Source organism: Giraffa tippelskirchi, chromosome 2 (assembly GCF_054371585.1).
Source record: "Giraffa tippelskirchi isolate mGirTip1 chromosome 2, T2T-mGirTip1v1.2.pri, whole genome shotgun sequence".
NCBI lineage: Eukaryota > Metazoa > Chordata > Mammalia > Artiodactyla > Giraffidae > Giraffa > Giraffa tippelskirchi.
In genome coordinates, this window is record NC_137276.1 from 163,420,363 (window position 1) to 163,443,037 (window position 22,675).

General features: G+C 37.5%; 1 protein-coding gene and 1 non-coding gene across 19 annotated transcripts in view; both read left to right on the forward strand.

The window, feature by feature from the left end:
* The window catches only part of DLG1 (discs large MAGUK scaffold protein 1), a 261,526-nt gene that overhangs the window by 236,382 nt on the left and 2,469 nt on the right, over window positions 1–22,675 (forward strand). For all 18 annotated transcript variants that reach the window (XM_081571476.1, XM_081571481.1, XM_081571470.1 and 15 more), the window contains 2 exons: window positions 6,352–6,524; window positions 18,191–18,300. In XM_081571476.1, the coding sequence (XP_081427602.1) occupies window positions 6,352–6,524; window positions 18,191–18,300 (283 nt within the window). The remainder of the gene's footprint in view (window positions 1–6,351; window positions 6,525–18,190; window positions 18,301–22,675) is intronic.
* Window positions 6,760–6,886, forward strand: LOC145540075 (small nucleolar RNA ACA64). Its single transcript, XR_014078202.1, has one exon. It is a non-coding gene; the product is annotated as a small nucleolar RNA ACA64 (small nucleolar RNA).

The following is a 22,675-nucleotide window of genomic DNA, read 5'->3' on the forward strand; positions in this document are numbered from 1 at the left end:
CCTCTGGGACAGCATTAAACGCACCAACATTCACATTATAAGGGTCCCAGAAGGAGGGCGGAGAGAGAGAGAAAGGACCTGAGAAAACATTTGAAGAGATAATAGCCAAAAACTTCCCTAAAGTGGGAAGGGAAATAGCCAAGTCCAAGAAGCACAGAGAGTCCCAGGCAAGATAAACTCAAGGAGGAACACACCAAGACACATAGTAGTCAAACTGACAGAAATTAAAGACAAAATATTAAAAGCAAAAAGGGGAAAATGACAAATAACATACAAGGAAATTCCCATAAAGTCATCAGCTGATTCCTCAACAGAAACTCTCCATGCCAGAAGAAAATGGCACAATATATTTAAAGTGATGAAAGGGAAGAACCTACAACCAAGAATACTCTACCCAGCAAGACTCTCATTCAGATTTGACACAGAAATCAAAAGCTTTCCAGACAAGCAAAAGTTAAGAAAATTCAGCACCAAACCCAGCTTTACGACAAATACTAAAGGAACTTTTCTAGGCAGGAAACCCAAGACAAGGACAAGACCTACAAAAAATAAATCCAGGACAATTTAGAAAATGGTAATAGAATCATACATATGGACAATTAGCTTAACTGTAAATGGATTAAATGAACCAACGAAAAGACCTAGACTGGCTGGGCAAATGAGAATATGTGCATGTATGCACTTTGACTAACCACATCACTCTACTTAACCCCCCAAATTGTATGTAATTATTTTATATTGTCAGGTTAATCATGTTCCATTATGGCTTGCAGTTGTAATTATCTTTTTTTATTGTCTCGTTATCGATTGTAAAAACTGATAAACATCTTTTACTATCGTGATTATATAACTATTACTTAATACCATTGTATCATGATTGGTCAACAGGAAATAATAGAATTCTGTATCACTAAGACTGTCATTTAATAGGAAAAAAATCACTCTTCTAAGATGTGGTACATATATCAGTTCAGTTCAGTCGCTCAGTCGTGTCCGACTCTTTGCGACCCAATGAATCTCAGCACGCCAGGCCTCCCTGTCCATCACCAACTCCCGGAGTTTACTCAAACCCATGTCCATGGAGTCAGTGATCCCATCCAACCATCTCATCCTCTGTCGTCCCCTTCTCCTCCTGCCCCCAATCCTTCCCAGCATTAGAGACTTTTCCAATGAGTCAACTCTTTGCATGAGGTGGCCAGAGTATTGGAGTTTCAGCTTCAACATCAGTCCATCCAATGAACACCCAGGACTGATCTCCTTTAGGATGGACTGGTTGGATCTTCTTGCAGTCCAAAGGACTCTCAAGAGTCTTCTCCAACACCACAGTTCAAAAGCATCAATTATTCGACACTCAGCTTTATTCACCGTCCAACTCTCACATCCATACATGACCACTGGAAAAACCATAGCCTTGACTAGACGTACCTTTGTTGGCAAAGTAATGTCTCTGCTTTTAAATATGCTATCTAGGTTGGTCATAACCTTCATGGCTGCAGTCACCATCAGCAGTGATTTTGGAGCCCCCCCAAATAAAGTCTGACGCTGTTTCCACTGTTTCCCATCTATTTCCCATGAAGTGATGGGACTAGATGCCATGATCTTAGTTTTCTGAATGTTGAGCTTTAAGCCAACTTTTCACTCTCCTCTTTCACTTTCATCAAGAGGCTCTTTAGTTCTTCTTTGCTTTCTGCCATAAGGGTGGTGTCATCTGCATATCTGAGGTTATTGATATTTCTCCCGGCAATCTTGATTCCAGCTTCTGTTTCTTCCAGCCCAGCGTTTCTGATGATGTACTCTGCATATAAGTTAAATAAGCAGGGTGACAAAATACAGCGTTGACGTACTCCTTTCCCAATTTGGAACCAGTCTGTTGTTCCATGTCCAGTTCTAACTGTTGCTTCCTGACCTGCATACAGGTTTCTCAAGAGACAGATCAGATGGTCAGGTATTCCCATCTCTTTCAGAATTTTCCACAGTTTATTGTGATCCACACAGTCAAAGGCTTTGGCATAGTCAATAAAGCAGAAATAGATGTTTTTCTGGAACTCTCTTGCTTTTTCGATGATCCAGTGGATGTTGGCAATTTGATGTCTGGTTCCTCTGCCTTTTCTAAAACCAGCTTGAACATCTGGAAGTTCACGGTTCACGTATTGCTGAAGCCTGGCTTGGAGAATTTTGAGCATTACTTTGCTAGCGTTGTGAGTTGAGTTCAATTGTGCGGTAGTTTGAGCATTTTTTGGCATTGCCTTTCTTTGGGATTGGAATGAAAACTGACCTTTTCCAGTCCTGTGGCCACTGCTGAGTTTTCCAGATTTGCTGGCATATCGAGTGCAGTACTTTCACAGCATCATCTTTGAGGATTTGAAATAGCTCAACTGGAATTCCATCACCTCCACTAGCTTTGTTCATAGTGATGCTTCCTAAGGCCCACTTGACTTCACATTCCAGGATGTCTGGCTCTAGGTGAGTGATCACACCATCGTGATTATCTGGGTTGTGAAGATCTTTTTTGTACATTTCTTCTGTGTATTCTTGCCACCTCTTCTTAATCTCTTCTGCTTCTGTTAGGTCCCTACCATTTCTGTCCTTTATCGAGCCCATCTTTGCATGAACTATTCCCTTGGTATCTCTAATTTTCTTGAAGAGATCTCTAGTCTTTCCCATTCTGTTTTCCTCTGTTTCTTTGCATTGATCACTGAGGAAGAATTTCTTGTCTCTCCTTGCTATTCTTGGGAACTCTGCATTCAAATGGGTATATCTTTCCTTTTCTCCTTTGCTTTTTGCTTCTCTTCTTTTCCCAGCTATTTGTAAGGCCTCCTCAGCCAGCCATTTTGCTTTTTTGCATTTCTTTTCCATGGGGATGGTCTTGATCCCTGTCTCCTGTACAATGTCACAAACCTCTGTCCATAGTTCATCAGGCACTCTATCAGATCTAGTCCCTTAAATCTATTTGTCACTTCCACTTATAATTGTAAGGGATTTGATTTAGGTCATACCTGAATGGTCTAGTGGTTTTCCCTACTTTCTTCAATTTAAGTCTGAATTTGGCAATAAGGAGCTCATGATCTGAGCCACAGTCAGCTCCCGGTCTTGTTTTTGCTGACTGTATAGAGCTTCTCCATCTTTGGCTGCAAAGAATATAATCAATCTGATTTCGGTGTTGACCATCTGGTGATGTCCATATGTAGAGTCTTCTCTTGTGTTCTTGGAAGAAGGTGTTTGCTATGACCAGTGCGTTCCCTTGGCAAAACTCTATTAGCCTTTGCCCTGCTTCATTCTGTACTCCAAGGCCAAATTTGCCTGTTACGCCAGGTGTTTCCTGACTTCCTACTTTTGCATTCCAGTCCCCTATAATGAAAAGGACATCTTTTTTGGGTGTTACTTCTAAAAGATCTTGTAGGTCTTCATAAAACCGTTCAACTTCAGCTTCTTCAGCATTACTGGTCGGGGCATAGACTTGGATTACCGTGATATTGAATGGTTTGCCTTGGAAACCAACAGAGATCATTCTGTCGTTTTTGAGATTGCATCCAAGTACTGCATTTTGGACTCTTTTGTTGACCATGATGGCTACTCCATTTCTTCTAAGAGATTCCTGCCCACAGTACATATATACAATGGAGTATTACCCTGCCATAAAAAGAGTGAAATAATGCCATTTGCAGTGACATGAATAGACCTAGAGACTGTCATACTGAGTTTTAAGGCATACAAAGAAAAACCAATGTATGATACTGCTTATATGTGGAATGTAAAAGAAATCATACAAATGAATCTGTTTACAGAATGGAAGCAGGCTCACAGGCATAGAAAACAAATCTATAGTTACCAAAGGGAAAAGAGGTAGGGGAGAGATTAATTAGAGTTTAGGATTAGCAGATACATGCTACTTGCTTAGTCACTTCAGTCATGTCCAACTTTGTGCGACACTGTGGACTGCAACCTGCCAGGCTCCTCTGTCCATGGGATTCTCTAGGCAAGAATACTGGAGTGGGTTGCCATGCCTCTCTCCAGGAGATCTTCTCGACCCAGGGATCAAACCTGGGTTTCTTTCCTTTCAGGCAGATTCTTTACCACTAAGACACCAGGGAAGCCCAATCTGAATACTGTCTCCTATCAAATGTGTCACCATCCTCCAGATCTACAGCATATGCTGGCATAAACTGTTATATCACAGTTAAGTGTGAAACCTTGCTTCAAAATATTGCTCATTATGAATTCTCGGAAGATACATCATAGGACCATAGGAGTAACTGGAAGGCAAATGGCTGAGAAATACCAATTACAGAACAAAATACCAATTACAACAGATATATACTACTATATAAAAAAATAGATAACTAATAAGGACCTACTGTGTAGCACAAGGAATTCTACACAGTACTCTATAATGACCTATATGGGTAAAGAATCTACAAAGAATGGATATATGTATAACTGAGTCACCTTTCTATACAGCAAAAGCTAACACAAAATTTTAAATCAACTATATACTCCAATAAATTTTTTTAAAAGATATTTTAAAGATTCGACGTATTTGGAAGTTGTCCACTTTTAAATGATGGGTGTATCTAAGAAGCCATAAAAAGGAAAGTTAGAAAATATTTGTAACAGAATAAAAATGTTACCAGAATTTGTTGCATGCAGCTGCTCAATGCAACTAAATACAATGTGGAATTTTGAATAAGGTATGAAGACAAATAATGGTCACTAGCATAAAATCTTGTGAAATTATGAACAAAATCTGTACTTTAGTTAATAATACTGTATCACTGTATACTGTTTATTTCCTGGGGGGGGGGGTTGTGTGTTTTTTTTTACAACATAGTATTTCTTTTTATTCTCAGAATTGGATTAGAAGTTTCAAGTCTCATTCAAATTTTTTTTTTTTAATCACTAAGATAATAAACTTTCTAGTCTTTTAGCAATAATCAGTTCAGTTCAGTTCAGTTCAGTCACTCAGTTGTGTCCGACTCTTTGCGACCCCATGAATCACAGCACACCAGGCCTCCCTGTCCATCACCAACTCCTGGAGTTTACCCAAAGTCATGTCCATCGAGTCGGTGATGCCATCCAACCATCTCATCTGTCATCCCCTTCTCCTCCCATCGTCAATCTTTCCCAACATCAGGGTCTTTTCAAATGAATCAGCTCTTCGCATCAGGTGGCCAAAGTATTGGAGTTTCAGCTTCAACATCAGTCCCTCCAATGAACACCCAAGGCTGATCTCCTTTAGGATGGACTAATTGGATCTCCTTGCAGTCCAAGGGACTCTCAAGAGTCTTCCCCAACACCACAGTTCAAAAGCATCAATTCTTTGGCGCTCAGCTTTCTTCACAGTCCAACTCTCACATCCATACATGACTGCTGGAAAAACCATAGCCTTGACTAGATGGACTTTTGTTGGCAAAGTAATGTCTCTGCTTTTTAATATGCTTTCTAATATTAGATGCCAAAATACATGGAATTATATCAACTTTTGAGAGAATATAAATTAGAAATATAGCATTCTTAATCATACTAAGTCACACAAGTGGAATTAAAATGTCATAAATTTTTCAGCTAGGCAAAAATTCATAAGTTTTCTAATATATATATATTATATGTACCATATTATTTATATATATGTGTGTGTGTACAAAAGCTTTTCTACTACACTTGATAAAGTCTTGAGAAAGAAGAACAACAAGAAAAGACATGGAAAAATTGGAAAACAAACTAAATGAAATGGGAGTACTGAATATGAAATAGAAAAAGTGAACAAACTAGATAAAGGTAAAAAATCATCGTATAGTCCAGTTGTTTTTAAACATGGATGCTCAATAAAAGCGCAACTGGAGCCTTGAAGGAAAAAAGCAATACCTGAACATTTGTATTTTTCAGAAAATTCCAATACCCATCTGGATTTTAAAAAGTAATTACATGGGTTTCTGTTAAATGGTAGTTTTAGTGATATAGAATTCTGTTATTTTCTGTTGACCAGTCATAATACAGTGGTATTAAGTGAATAATAGTTATGTAATCACAATAGTAAAAGGTGTTTATCAGTCTTCACAGTCAATAACCAGATAAAAAATAAAAGATAATTATAATCACAATCCATAACAGAAACATGATTAATCTAACAATATAAAATAATTGCATACAATTTGGGGGCTAAGTAGAGTGATGTGGTAACACATTACCATTTTTTAGTGGTGTATATTTACTTTATTAGTTATTCCTCCATCCTCCATATTATTGTCACTTTCAATCTCTGTTATATTGAACTTTACAAAACAGTTCTTCAAGTAGCAAATGGATTTGTTGTGCCTTTTAATATTAAACACTTCAAGTTCTTTTCTATTAAAGATACAACTAGACCAAAACGAGATTATGAGGTGGATGGAAGAGATTATCATTTTGTGACTTCAAGAGAGCAAATGGAAAAAGATATCCAGGAACATAAATTCATTGAAGCCGGCCAGTATAATAACCATCTGTATGGAACAAGTGTTCAGTCTGTGCGAGAAGTAGCAGAAAAGGTAAGTATCAAAGTGATCTCAAAATGAAGTTTCTAATCAGATACACCTTTGACAGTATGAAAGAATGATGAGGTAGAAACTTTTAATTCGTGTTTTTGAAAAAAAAATGTAGGTGCATGTTGCAGCATTGATTAGTTTAAGCAATGTTATGAATTTATTCAACTAAATATTAACTTTTAGGTTAATTTTAGAAAAATATGTAAGATAAAGTAGCTTAAGAAGATCAACAGTCAACTTTGGTTGAAAATCACCTTTGACTTTGGCCATGGCCACAGGTGAGATTTGGCACCCAGAGCCACCAGGGGCCTTAGCTCAGTGCCCGCTCCTCTGTGTGGGGAGGTGAAACCCAGGCCCTGACACTCAAAAAAAAAAAAAAAAAGATCAACTAGGAAAATTAGAATAGAAATGATAACATAAGTCTCTCCTAAGAGGCCTGTGTCATGCGTGCTCAGTCATGTCCAACTCTTTGCGACCCTATGGACTGCAGCCCGCCTGGCTCCTCTGTCCGTGGAATTTTTCTAGGCAAGAGTACTGGAGTGGGCTCCCATTTCTTCCTCCAAGGAATCTTCCTGACCCAGGGATCAAACCTGCGTCTCCTGCAACTTCTGCATTCACAGGTGGATTCTTTACCACTGAGCCACTCGGGAAGCCCCCTCTGAAAGAGGTGGGGGTGATTATTTTGAGGTCCTGTGCATTTGCTAGAGATTGACCTTTTGATTAGCACTAGCTTTCCAACATCTAGCATAATTAAGAAGCTAAGATCAGCAATGTATCAATAAAAATGAACCAGATGTTCAAGATAAGTGTGAGTTGCTCCTGGTACTAAAACTAGACAAAAATTAATTCTTAATTTGAACTAATAATTAGAGCTAATTCTAATTAGTTTTAAAAATCATAAAAATGGACACATTTAGTGATGGCAGGAATTTGGGAAAATAGAAAATCTTATTAGATATTGTTAATGGGGGTAAAATTAATAGAACTTCATTTGAGAATAATTTGGCAATACCAAATAAATGTGTAAAACCTGTGACTCAGAAATTCTACTTTTTGATATCTAAGTAGAGGTCTTGATATCTAAGTATGTGTAATGATATGCATAGTAGAACTTTACAGTAGTGAAAAGTTAGACTCAGCAAAGGAGAATGAATAATTATTTATTCATGCAGAAGGATGCAGCAGCTAAAGTGAATAAACTAGAATATCCACTAATTGTGTGTAGCCACATTAATAAATCTCAAAATTGTAAGTCAATGAAGTTGTAAAAGGTATATACAGGATGACACTATTTATATAAACTTTAATTAACATAAAACAGCTTATATAGTTTATTGATACATATTTTGTGTTTTTATAAATGTATTTTATGTTTTCATTAACTTAAAAACAGGCATAGGTATAAAATAAACTATGAGGAGATATAGTACAGCACAAGGAATATAATAACTATAAATAGAATATAACCCTTAAAATGTGTGAATCACTATGTTTTATACCAGAAACTTCTATAATATTGTACTTATACAGTATTGTGAGTTGCCCTTTCCTACTCCAGGGGGATCTTCCCAACCCAGAGATCAAACCCACATATTTTGCATCTCCTATATTGACAGGCAGATTTTTTACTACTGCACCAGCTGGGTAGCCCAGTATGCTCCTTAATACCCTTAATTTGGCTAAAATAGAAGTACCTCTTAAATGTGACTACATTGTCTCTGGTTGTTTTCCTATTCCATAGCTTGTGTGCGTACATGCTCAGTCACATCCAACTGTTTGCGAACGCATGGACTATAGCCCGCCAGGTTCTGCTATCTGTGGAATTTTCCAAGCAAGAATCCTGGAGTGGGTTGCCATTTCCTACTCCAGGAGATCTTCCCAACCCAGGGATCAAATCCATGTCTCTTGCATCTCCTGCATTGGCAGGTGGATTCTTTACCACTGAGCCACCTGAAATAGTATGAAATCATACGTTGCATTTCTTTATGTAAATAAAATTCAAAACTTGGTTGAGATAGATAATTTCCTGGAAAAATACAGTTTACAAAAATTGGTCTATTAGGGATGAAAAGAGTTATAGAAGAAAAAGTCTTTAGAAGAAATAGAGCAAGTAATCAAGGAACTATCCCACAAAAAGCATCAGGTCCAGATGACTTCATGGGGGAATTTTAACAAATCTTGAAAGGTTAGATCATCCTAAAGCTCTGTAAATACCATTCAAGAGCATTCTTTTTATGAAGCAAATCTAATATTGATATCTAAACCTGATGAACACAGTGAAAATTACAGATCAATGTTACTGATAAATATTAATACAGAAGTATTAAATATTTTAATAAACAGAATCCAGTACCACATTGCAAAAGTAATATACCATGACCAAGTGGAATTAAAGCTATTTAAAGCCAGCTCAATATTAAGAAATCCATTAATGTAATCTATCACATTAACAGATCTAAAGAGAAAAAAATATATTCATAGATGCCTGAAAAGCATTTGGTAAAATTCAGTACCTCTGCCTGGAGGAAGAAATCTCAAAAACATAGAGATTATTATTTTTTAAAGAGAAAAAGGAAAAAGATTGAGATGAATGGATTGTTAATCCTTAATGGGAAAAACACTGAGACAGTGCCATTATGATGAGGAGGAAAGCAAGGATGTCCATCTCTACTACTACTCAAGGTATTGTCAGTGCTATTACACAATACAGATCAATCAGAGGCATAATAATTGGAAAGAAAACTGTCTCTGTTTTCAGATATTATAGTATTCCTGCTGCTGCTGCTGCTAAGTCGCTTCAGTTGTGTCCGACTCTGTGCAACCCCATAGACAGCAGCCCACCAGGCTCCTCCGTCCCTGGGATTCTCCAGGCAAGAACACTGGAGTGGGTTGCCATTTCCTTCTCCAATGCAGGCATGAATGCTAAGTCGCCTCAGTAGTGTCCAACTCTGTGCGACCCTATGGACAGCAGTCCACCAGGTCCCTCTGTCCACAGGATTCTCCAGGCAAGAATACACCATAAAAAATCTATTATAAAATTTATTTTATAAAATATAAATTCACTATAAAATTAAAGACTATAAAATCAAAGACATAAAAAAGCTAGAGTAAGGTAGCTTATAAAATTAATTTGCAGAGATTAATAGGTTTTACATGAATAGTACCCAGAAGATGATAGAGAAAACCATATTTATAATATAGGAAATAGAATGTAAAATACTTGGTGAACTTAATGAGAAATATTCTGACTTATATGAGGAAATCTGTAAAACACTCCTAGAAGAGTGTTAGACTTGAACAAATGGAAAGACATCCCTTGTTCTTAGCTATGACAATTCAACATTATAAAGCTGCCAGTTCTAAGCTAATTTATATATGAACACAATCCCGATAAAAAATGACTACCAGCTTTTTTATGAAGTTGAAGAAATTGAATTGAAGTTTGTATGAGAAGTCAGGACAACACAAAAAGAAAAGCTACAAGAGATTCTAGCCCTACCAGATATTAAAGGATGCTATAAAGTCTTCTTAACTAAAAAAGTGTGCTCATGGCCAATGAATTGGACAAAGAGATGAGTAGATCCAAAGAAAAGAAAATCCAGGAAAGACCCAAATACATATGAAAATACAGTATATGATAAAGGTGCAATCTCAAGTCACTGGGGCTTTTAATAATGGACTTTTTAATAAATAGAGTTAGAACAACTGAAGAAAAGCTACTTCACACCATATGCAAAAATTGGCTCTAATAAAGTTGACAGGCTTCCCTGGTTGCTCAGTGGTAAACAACCCACCTGCCATTCAGGAAACATGGGTTTGATCCCTGGGTCCGGAAGATCCCCTAGAGAAGAAAATGGCAAGCAGCTCCAGTGTTCTTGCTTGGGAAATCCCATGGACAGAGGAGACTGGCAGGCTGCAGTTCCATGGGGTTGCAAAAGAATCAGACACAACTTAGAGACAAAGCAACAATAATAGAAAGAAGAAAATAAAACCTGGGCATAGAAAAGACTTTTTAACCATAAGTCAAAATTCAGATGCAATAAAAGACTGATAAATTTTGACCATAGGAAAATAAAAAGACTTTGGCTTGCAAAGAAATTTTTCCAAAAACTAATATAAAACACCATTCAGTTCAGTTCAGTTCAGTCGCTCAGTCGTGTCCAACTCTTTGCGACCCCATGAACTGCAGCATGCCAGGCCTCCCTGTCCATCAATAACTCCCTAAGTCCACCCAAACCCATGTCCATTGAGTCGGTGATGCCATCCAGCCATCTCATCCTCTGTCCTCCCCTTCTCCTCCTGCCTTCAATCTTTCCCAGCATCAGGATCTTTTTCAAATGAGTCAGCTCTTAACATCAGGTGGCCAAAGTATTGGAGTTTCAGCTTCAACATCAGTCCCTCCAATGGACACCCAGGACCGATCTCCTTTAGGATGGACTGGTTGGATCTCCTTGCAGTCCAAGGGACTCTCAAGAGTCTTTTCCAACACCACAGTTCAAAAGCATCAATTCTTCAGTGCTCAGCTTTCTTTATAGTCCAACTCTCACATCAGTACATGACCACTGGAAAAACCATAGCCCTGACTAGACGAACCTTTGTTTGCAAAGTAATGTCTCTGCTTTTTAATATGCTGTCTAGGTTGGTCATAACTTTCCTTCCAAGGAGTAAGCGTCTTTTAATTTCATGGCTGCAGTCACCATCTGCAGTGATTTTGGAGCCCAGAAGAATAAAGTCAGCTACTGTTTCCACTGTTTCCCCATCTATCTGCCATGAAGTGATGGGACCGGGTGCCATGATCTTAGTTTTCTGAATGTTGAGCTTTAAGCCAACTTTTTCACTCTCCTCTTTCACTTTCATCAAGAGGCTCTTTAGTTCTTCTTCACTTTCTGCCATAAGGGTGGTGTCATCTGTATATCTGAGCTTATTGATACTTCTTGCAGCAATCTTGATTCCAGCTTCTGTTTCTTCCAGCCCAGCATTTCTCATGATGTACTCTGCATATAAGTTAAATAAGCACGGTGACAATATACAGCCTTGATGTACTCCTTTTCCTATTTGGAACCAGTCTGTTGTTCCATTACCAATGTCACAAAACAACTGATAAAAAGTCTGCAAGCCAAGGGGTGATATTCCCAAAATATTAAACATACTTAAAAACTGAGGGATTAGAGACCAAAATCTAACAGAAAATAGATAAAAGATATAAATAATTCACACAGAACTAAGATTAAAAAAAATTTTTTTAATGATAAATCAAGCCTGAGATGAGTTACCTACAGAGGGAGGATGGAAAGGATGAGAGATAGGGATTGAGAAATAATGGGTGGAGGTGTAGCAATTCTCCAAGTATACGTTTTTGTATGATTTTGACTTCAGCACTATGTTAACATTTTGTATATTCAAAAAATAAAAAGAGAAGATAGGAGAGAGCAGAATGATATATGAACAAACTAAATCTAATCTAACTATATTTCAAATAGTTATTTTTAAATTAATTTTCAAATAACTTCATTGAAGAGGGGAAGGGAAGGCGAAAAGTCTTAATCCCAATAATCCTTGAAGATAGGCTAAAGACGGAAAACCTGTGAACAAATACTGAACTCTTCTAATTAGGAGGTTTGTTTTTCAGAGTGGTTTGGGATAATAGGTCTGAAACTAATATATGTTTTAGAGTTGAGCAAATAATATATTTACAGTTCATGGGAGCTAGATTTCTCACTGTCAATGCATGGATTTTAGAAATAAGGTAAGGAGAGAATCAACTGTGATAATTGGATTGGAATTAGAGATACGAATGTAAATCCATACATCTTAATGTAGTAGATATAGAAAATACAAATGTGTGTATATATTTTCTTGCTCTGTCCATAAAGAAGGCCTAAAAATGGTGACTCAGTAATATCTACTGCTTAGATCTTGTTTTCTAAATACTATCCTCCATTAAAAAGATCCAGAACTCATTAGAATCATGGCTGATTCCACTGGAAAAGTACAAGATGAGCCTAGAACATTTTGCTATGCCAGAAAACTAAGGAAGTGCTTAAAGAATGATACAAGTATCCCATAAAGACACGAAAGTCAACCTGTAAAGTCCCCCAGTGGCCAAGTTTGGAAAAATTAGAATATTAAAATGATAATAGCTTATTGTAACACAGAGAATAAGAATCTAAGAGTTCACAATGGTATAAGTAAATACATGAATAAATAAATAAGTGGATGGAAGGGAAGCTTTACCTTACATTATTAATGTCTACTAATAAATTTAGAGGGAGTAATGGAGTTAGATCTCTCTTGACAATTACCATAATAATTATTTAAGGCAAGAGTCACCAGTGTATGCTAAATTATTGAGTGAATTAATTACTATCTGATGAGAAACAGGATATTTACATAGTTTCAACATATCCTTCCCCAAAATACTACCAATTATAAAAGGGAAATAGTCTTACAGTGGTGAAATCTGGCAGACAAAACCTTTAAAAAGTGATCAGAATTAGCATCAGGATTTCCCTGGTGGTCTTGTGGTTAGGAATCCGTCTGCCAATGCAAGAGACATGTATTCGATCCTTGGACTGGGAAGATCCATGCCATGGGGTAAACTAAGCCTGCATGCCACAGCTACTGAGCCCATACAGTAGCGCCTCCAGAGCTGCAGAGCTCTGACACAGGAAGAGCCACTGCAGTGAGAAGCCCAAGCACCATTATGAAGAGCGGCCCCGATCGCCACAACTAGAGGAAAAAAATACCTGCACACAGCAACAGAGACCCAGCACAACCAAATTAACATCACTAAAAAAAATATATTAAAATCACTAGTAGACATCATATGCTTCCTGATATGATGGACTGAGAAAGATGCAACATCATTTCTGTGCTATTGCTGCCAAAAATGTGTACCTGCCATTTGATGAGAAACATTAGGCAAACCCAGGTTGAGGTGTATTCTTTGAAAAAAATATTCAGTACTATAGAAATACCAAGATCATGAAAGAGACTAAAGAATTGTGCCAGCTTGACAGAGATTAAAGACACATTACAACTAAATGCAATGTGTGGTCCAGGACTGGGCCCTAGAGCAAGAATTTTTTTTTTCCTTTTGCTGTAAACAGTACTAGATGACCCAACTGAAATTGTACTGTGGTTATGTAAGAGATGTCATTGAGTTCAGGAAGTAAGGAGTAAAGAAGTTATTATGTCTACAATTTGTGTACATATATAGAGAGGAATAAAATAAAGCAAAAAAGATATAATGTTAATGTTTCAGTATAAATTTTTTTAATTTCTAAGAAATCAGGTAAAACAGTAATATTGAATAAAAGCAGGTGGTGGGTACATGTATGTCTGCTATTTACTTTTCTGTGTGTTTGAAGTATTCATACAATATTAATTTTTTTTTATTTTAAATATTCCTACTAAATTGAAGTTACCATTCATTGAACTGGATTCAAGCCCTTAGATTACAAGATGCATTATGGGGGAGTACCTGATTTTAGTGCTGTCACTTCAGTCATGTTCGACTCTTTGTGACCCCATGGACTGTAGCCCACTAGGCTCCTCTGTCCACAGGGATTCTCCAGGCAAGAATACTGGAATGGGTTGCCATTTCAGTTCTGGGGATCTTCCCAACCCACAGATCGAACCCAGGTCTCCCGCGCTGCAAGCAGATTCTTTACTGTGTGAGCCACCAGGGAAATGTTATAATAAAATCTGTTTGATAAATTAGAAGTACTACCCTATTTAACATGGAAATGCTCCTCTTTACTAAAAACCTTAATGGCCTTTGGCAGTGAGTTTAAATAAGTCAGGAAAGTTTCTTAAATTCAGAGCTGGGGTTTTCAAATGTTCTAGTTTGTGATCAAGTTTTCACTGCTCCCCAATAAGATGAAAAATAGCATAGGATAGTGGTAATATATATGCAGTTTTAAAGAGTCTTGACAGGAATCAAGACCATCCCCATGGAAAAGAAATGGAAAAAAGCAAAATGGCTGGCTGAGGAGGCCTTACAAATAGCTGGGAAAAGAAGAGAAGCGAAAAGCAAAAGAGAAAAGGAAAGATATTCCCATCTGAATGCAGAGTTCCAAAGAATAGCAAGGAGAGATAAGAAAGCCTTCCTCAGCGATCAATGCAAAGAAACAGAGGAAAACAGAATGGGAAAGACTAGAGATCTCTTCAAGAAAATTAGAGATACCAAGGGAACAGTTCATGCAAAGATGGGCTCGATAAAGGACAGAAATGGTAGGGACCTAACAGAAGCAGAAGAGATTAAGAAGAGGTGGCAAGAATACACAGAAGAAATGTACAAAAAAGATCTTCACAACCCAGATAATCACGATGGTGTGATCACTCACCTAGAGCCAGACATCCTGGAATGTGAAGTCAAGTGGGCTTAAGAAAGCATCACTACGAACAAAGCTAGTGGAGGTGATGGAATTCCAGTTGAGCTATTTCAAATCCTCAAAGATGATGCTGTGAAAGTGCTGCACTCGATATGCCAGCAAATCTGGAAAACTCAGCAGTGGCCACAGGACTGGAAAAGGTCAGTTTTCATTCCAATCCCAAAGAAAGGCAATGCCAAAAAATGCTCAAACTACCGCACAATTGCACTCATCTCACATGCTAGTAAAGCGAAGCTCAAAATTCTCCAAGCCAGGCTTCAGCAATACGTGAACCGTGAACTTCCAGATGTTCAAGCTGGTTTTAGAAAAGGCAGAGGAACCAGACATCAAATTGCCAACATCTACTGGATCATCGAAAAAGCAAGAGAGTTCCAGAAAAACATCTATTTCTGCTTTATTGACTATGCCAAAGCCTTTGACTGTGTGGATCACAATAAACTGTGGAAAATTCTGAAAGAGACGGGAATACCAGACCATCTGACCTGTCTCTTGAGAAACCTGTATGCAGGTCAGGAGCAACAGTTAGAACTGGACATGGAACAACAGACTGGTTCCAAATTGGGAAAGGAGTACATCTGGCTGTATATTGTCACCCTGCTTATTTAACTTATATGCAGAGTACATCATGAGAAACACTGGGCTGGAAGAAACAAGCTGGAATCAAGATTGCCGGAAGAAATATCAATAACCTCAGATATGCAGATGACACCACCCTTATGGCAGAAAGTGAAGAAGAACTAAAGAGCCTCTTGATGAAAGTGAAAGAGGAGAGTGCAAAAGTTGGCTTAAAGCTCAACATTCAGAAAACTAAGATCATGGCATCTGGTCCCATCACTTCATGGGAAGTAGATGGGGAAACAGTGGAAACAGTGTCAGACTTTATTTTTGGGGGCTCCAAAATCACTGCTGATGGTGATTGCAGCCATGAAATTAAAAGACGTTAACTCCTTGGAAGGAAGGTTATGACCAACCTAGATAGCATATTTAAAAGCAGAGACATTACTTTGCCAACAAAGGTACGTCTAGTCAAGGCTATGGTTTTTCAAGTGGTCATGTATGGATGTGAGGGTTGGACGGTGAAGAAAGCTGAGCGCCAAAGAATTGATGCTTTTGAACTGTGGTGTTGCAGAAGACTCTTGAGAGTCCCTTGGACTGCAAGGAGATCCAACCAGTCCATCCTAAAGGAGATCAGTCCTGGGTGTTCATTGGAAGGACTGATGTTGAAGCTGAAACTCCAATACTTTGGCCACCTCATATGAAGAGTTGACTCATTGGAAAAGACCCTAATCCTGGGAAGGATTAGGGGCAGGAGGAGAAGGGGACGACAGAGGATGAGATGGTTGGATGGCATCACCGCCTCGATGGACATGGGTTTGGGTAAACTCCGGGAGTTGGTGATGGACAGGGAGGCCTGGCGTGCTGCGATTCATAGGGTCGCAAAGAGTTGGACACGACTGAGCGACTGAACTGAACTGAACTTTATCTTAGGCTTTTACCTTCTTGTTTGATCATGTATTGTTTTTTTTTTTTTGCAGTTTTTTTTTTTTAATAAATTTATTTATTTTAGTTGGGGGCTAATTACAATATTGTAGTGGTTTTTGCCATACATTGACATGAATCAGCCATGGGTTTACATGTGTTCCCCATCCTGAACCCCCCTCCCACCTCCCTCCCCATCCCAGCCCTCTGGGTCATTCCATTGCCCCAGCCCTGAGCATTTGTCTCATGCATTGAACCTGGAATGGTGTTCTGTTTCACATATGATAATATACATGTTTCAATACTATTCTCCCAGAACGTCCCACCCTCACCTTTTTCCTCAGAGTCCATGACTGTTCTATGCATCTGTGTCTCTTATTCTGTCTCGCATATAGGGTTATCGTTACCATCTTTCAAATTCCATATATATGCATTAGTATACTGTATTGGTGTTTTTCTTTCTGGCTTATTTCACTCTGTATAATGGGCTCCAGTTTCATCCATCTCAATAGAACCGATTCAAATGTATTTTAATGGCTGAGTAATATTCCATTGTGTATATGTACCACAGCTTCCTTATCCATTCGTCTGCTGATAGATATCTAGGTTGCTTCCATGTCCTGGCTATTGCAAACAGTGCTGCGATGAACATTGGGGTACACGCGTTTCTTTCAATTCTGGTTTCCTCGGTGTGTATGCCCAGCAGTGGGATTGCTGGGTCGTATGGCAGTTCTATTTCCAGTTTTTTGAGGAATCTCCACACTGTTCTCCATAGTGGCTGTACTAGTTTGCATTCCCACCAACAGTGTAAGAGGGTTCCCTTTTCTCCACACCCTCCCCAGCATTTATTGCTTGTAGACTTTTGGATAGCAGCCGTTCTGACTGGTGTGAAATGGTACCTCATTGTGGTTTTGATTTGCATTTCTCTAATAATGAGTGATGTTGAGCATCTTTTCATGTGTTTGTTAGCCATCTATATGTCTTCTTTGGAGAAATGTCTGTTTAGTTCTTTGGCCCATTTTTTGATTGGGTCGTTTATTTTTCAGGAATTCAGCTGCAGGAGTTGCTTGTATATTTTTGAGATTAATTGTTTGTCTGTTGCTTCGTTTGCTATTATTTTCTCCCATTCTGAAGGCTGTCTTTTCACCTTGCTTATAGTTTCCTTTGTTGTGCAAAAGCTTTTAATTTTAATTAGGTCCCATTTGTTTATTTTTGCTTTTATTTCCAATATTCTGGGAGGTGGGTCATGGAGGATCCTGCTGTGATTTATGTCAGAGAGTGTTTTGCCTATGTTTTCCTCTAGGAGTTTTATATGGTCTTACGTTTAGATCTTTAATCCATTTTGAGTTTATTTTTGTGTATGGTGTTAGAAAGTGTTCTAGTTTCATTCTTTTACAAGTGGTTGACCAGTTTTCCCAGCACCACTTGTTAAAGAGATTGTCTTTTCTCCATTGTATATAAAATGATGATTGTGGCAAGATGGTAACCTTAGGATATATTTTAGTACCCTTTCTCAGCAAAATAAAAGACAGCAATCCCATATTGGTTGCCATTTTGAGAGATTACTGGCCTGTGGAAACTGCATTTTTATTCCTTTTTAAATGTAATATTTGAAAATGGAAAATTAATAATAGTCATTATACATTGTCTCATAAGAGAAATGACAGATTTGCTTAAAGTGAACAGAATCCAAACATATCATAATTAAGATTTTGTACTTCTAGGAAATATACTTGTGATACAATTGAAAATACTTGGTTCACTTATTTTTCTTCTCTGTCCCCTCTATTTTAGGGCAAACACTGTATCCTTGATGTGTCTGGAAATGCCATAAAGAGATTACAGATTGCACAACTATACCCAGTCTCCATTTTTATTAAACCCAAATCCATGGAAAATATCATGTAAGTGTAAATTCCTAAGGCACAGCCTCTAAGTACAAATCCAGTCTCTGTTACTTATTAGATTGGATAATTTACTTACCCTTCCTGCATCTCAATTCCTTTGTCTGTAAAATGCAGATAATAATAGTATATCCACCTTAGAGGGTTGTTGTGAGGATTAAATAAGCACTCTTGATGCTGACTATCTTAATCAACATTAATATACTACGTATTAAATAACATTGGAATTTTTAAGTTTAAATAATCACATGGATCTAGTACCTACTTAATTAGGTGGTGCAGCTCTGGGAAACCATTAAGAGAATCAAATAATATATAACTGTTTATCTAATAGAGCACAAAAAACAGAATTTAAATAAATACTAAAAGAGAAGAATGAGCAAATAGAAACATGATATAGGTGGGGCAAAAGGATACAGATAGTAAGATAGTATAAATTAACCCAAATGTTTAATTAATTAAATGCTAGCCTAAATGGTCCAATTAAAAGACAAAAATTGTCAGAATAGAAGAATGAAAAATAAATAACTATATGTTGCTTTTGTAGAAAAGGAAAAATATCTTTACCTTTTACTCCTCTAGGTTCTCAGCTGGGCCTCTGTAACAAAAGACAATAACAGGAAAAAAGTGTGCAAATCTACATTTTATGGTCACATAGGACGCTTCATAAGGAAATGAAAACCCAAAGAAATGGTTAAATCTGAACATTTTTATACTAGGTTAGATGAAGATTGGAGAATGATGGGGAAATATGATAGGACCAGAGGATATAACTTAAGAATAGTAACCTGGTGGAAACTTATCAGCTTCCCTCTGTCTTCAGGGATAAGGATGCTGCTTTTCTTTAGATATAGGGAGCTCTCCTCTCACATGAGGGTCTTCTTGACCTGCTTCAGAGAAAGGTCAGAGAGTCCCTCCTGCACCTGTCATTTTTCACATCCCTTCAACTTAAAATGTTCACTATACCTAAGTGTCATATTTTGAGAAAGTGTGCTATAAAACCCATCAGTCATATGACATACTTAATTATTAGTCTATGAAGAGAGAAGGGGGAAAAAGGATATACCATGGACACAACTCAACAAATTAAAGCTGGTTTATGCTACTTTCAAAGTATACTTCAAGTAAGAAGTATTACTAGAGATAAAGAGGTACATTCATAAAAGTTAAAGGTTTACTCCATTAGTAAGATACATTTATACCTTTGCTTTGTACCTTCAGTGGCACAGTAGGAGTTAAATTGGTATATCCACATTGGTGAACTGGTTACAGTATCTCCTAAAGCTGAACATATACATTACTTAGGACCCAGAAGTCTCATTTCTAGATATACACTCAACAGAGATGTTTACATGTGTTTACAAAGACAAGTACTAGATTAGACAGAAATACTATACTAAATAACCAGAAACTTGAAATTATCCAAATGCCCATCATACATACATGAATTATAACATTCACACAATGAAATATTCTACATTAATGGGAATAGACAGTCTCCAACCACACACAAAAGTATAGAAGAATCTCATAAATACAATTTGAGTGAAAAAAAAAATCCAGACCTAAAAGTATATGTATATTCCATGGTCCCAAATTTAATCATTATAAAAATCAAATAGAGGTTACTCTTTGAGGGTTGGTTGGTGACTGGAGTGAAGATACTCAGATTCTTAGATGCCGAGGTAATGTTCTCTATCTCAATCTAGGTACTGGATATACAGGTAAGCATAAGTTGCTGAAAACTCATCAGGATATACATTTATGGTATTTGTCTTCTGTGTTTGAGAATTATACCTTAAAAGATCTGAAGAAATAGAAAAGGAAAAAAAGAAAATCTAGGCCTGTATTACTAAAGAACTTAACTCTATTATGGAAAGCCTTCCTACAAATAAAACACTCAGCCAAGAGAACTTAACTGAATTCTACCAAAAACTAGGAAGCAATAGTAGTCTTACAAAGATTCTTCAACTAATTTTATAGGCATTAATTTAATACCAAAATCTGTCAGAGATTTCACAAGAAATGAAACTGACATACCAGTCTTACCGTGAATATAGATGCAGAAATCCTTACCAAAATATGAGCAAATTGAATCCAGCAGTTTTTATAAGATAAAATATAACAACCAAGTTGGGTTTATTTAAGGAATGCAAGGCTAGATTCACATTTGAGATTAATCCATGATAGAGCTAGAGAGAAGCTGGAGTAGGAAGCACCAGGAATCCATCTCCCCACCTAGACAACAGTTGGATTTGCAGAGTTTCTCTGATGTGACTACAGTTCACCCTTGAACATCACAGATTTGAACTGCATCAGTTCAGTTGTTCAGTCCTGTCCGACTCATTGCCACCCCATGGACTGCAGCACGCCAGGCTTCCCTGTCCTTCACCAACTCCCAGAGCTTGCTCAAACTCATGTCCATCCAGTCGGTGATACCATCCAATCATCTCTTCCTCTGCCGTCCCCTTCACCTCCTGCCTTCAATCTTTCCCAGCATCAGGGTCTTTTCTAATGAGTCAGCTCTTTGCATCAGGTGGCCAAAGAATTGATCAGTCCTTCCAGTGGGTCTGCTTAAACATGGATCTTTTTTCAGTAGTAAATATTGCAGTACTACTCAGTCTACAGATGACTGAATCTGTATATGTGGAACTATGGATACGGAGGAACCAAGTATAAGGAGGGCTGACTGTTAAATTATACACAGATTTTCAACTGTGTGGAGGTTGGCATCCCTAACCCCAGCACTGTTCAGGGGTCAGCGTCTGCCAGTGCAGGGGTGCAGGTTCAGTCCCTGGTTGGAGAACCAAGATCCCACACGCCTTGTAGCTAAAAGACCAAAACATAAAGCAGAAGCAGTATTGTAACAAATTCAGTAAATACTTTAAAAATGGTCCGTGTCAAACAAAAATCTTTGAAAAAAAAAAAAATAGAAAGGATAGTCTGTTCAACAGATGATGCCAGGAAAGCTGCGTATCCACATGTAAAAGAATGAAGGTGGACCCTTACCTAACACTACATTCAAAAGTCAGCTAAAAATGGATCAAAGCCCTGAACATAAGACAGTAAAACTCTTAGAAGGAAACATAGGACAAAAGCTTCACAACATTGGATTTGGCAGTGATTTCTTAGATATGACACCAAAGACACAGGTAACAAAAGAAAAAAGGGAGGTTAGACTTTGTGACTGCTTAAAGCTTTTTATATCAAAAAACACTACCCACAGAAGGTAATCCATAGAATGGGAGAAAATATTTGTAAATCATAGATCTGATAACAGATTAAAATCCAGAATATATAGAAAACTAAAACTCAACAACAACATAAAACTTGATTAAAAAATGGGGATAGGACTTGAATAGATATTTCTTCAAAGAGGAAAGATAAACAAATGGCCAGTAAACACATTAAAAGATGCCTGGCATCACTAATCACTAGGGAAATGCAAATCAAAACTACAGTGACATACCACCTCACACCCATTAGGATGGCTACTGTCAAAAAGCAGAAAATAAATGCTGCCAAGGATGTGGAAAAACTGGAACTCTTATGTAGGTGGGAATATAAAATGGTGCCGCTGCTGTAGAAAATAGTATGGGACTTTCTCAACGTACTAAAAATCAGATTACCGTATGATATTGGACCCAGAGATCCAACCTGGGTCTCCTGCATTGCAGGTGGATTCTTTACCATCTGAACCACCAGAGAAGCCCCTTTACCACAATTTTTAAAGTAATTTTTAAAAATCAGTGTATTATAGAAAACAAACATGATTACCACCAAAGGGGAGATGGGAAAATGAATTAGGAATTGAGGGATTAATAGATACACACTACTATATATAAAATAGATAAACGCCAAGGACCTACTATACATCACAGAGAACTATATTTAGTATCTTGTAATAACATAAAATGGAAGAGAATCTGGAAAAGTATATATAATATATATATATGAAAAGAATATATGTACACATATAGATAGATAAAACAGAATCACTTTGCTCTGCACCTAAAACTAAGAGCATTTTAAATCAGCAATACTTCAGTTTTTTAAAAAGTCAGTGTAGTGTACCACATTAACAAATTTACAGGAATTCCCCTGGCAGTCTAGTGATTAGGACCTTGGTGATTTCCTGTGGTGACCCAGGTTCAGTTTCAGTCCCTGGCTGGGGAATTAAGATCCCACAAGCTGCACAGCACAGGCCCACCCCACCCCCAAAAAAACAGTAAAAAAGATCACTTTAATGTAAAAAAAGCATTTGGTAAAATTAACATTTATTCATGACAGAAACATTTTGTAAACTATGAATAAAAGGGAATTTTCCTTAATCTGATGAAAGTCATCTACAGAATATCAAAGCAAATGTCATATT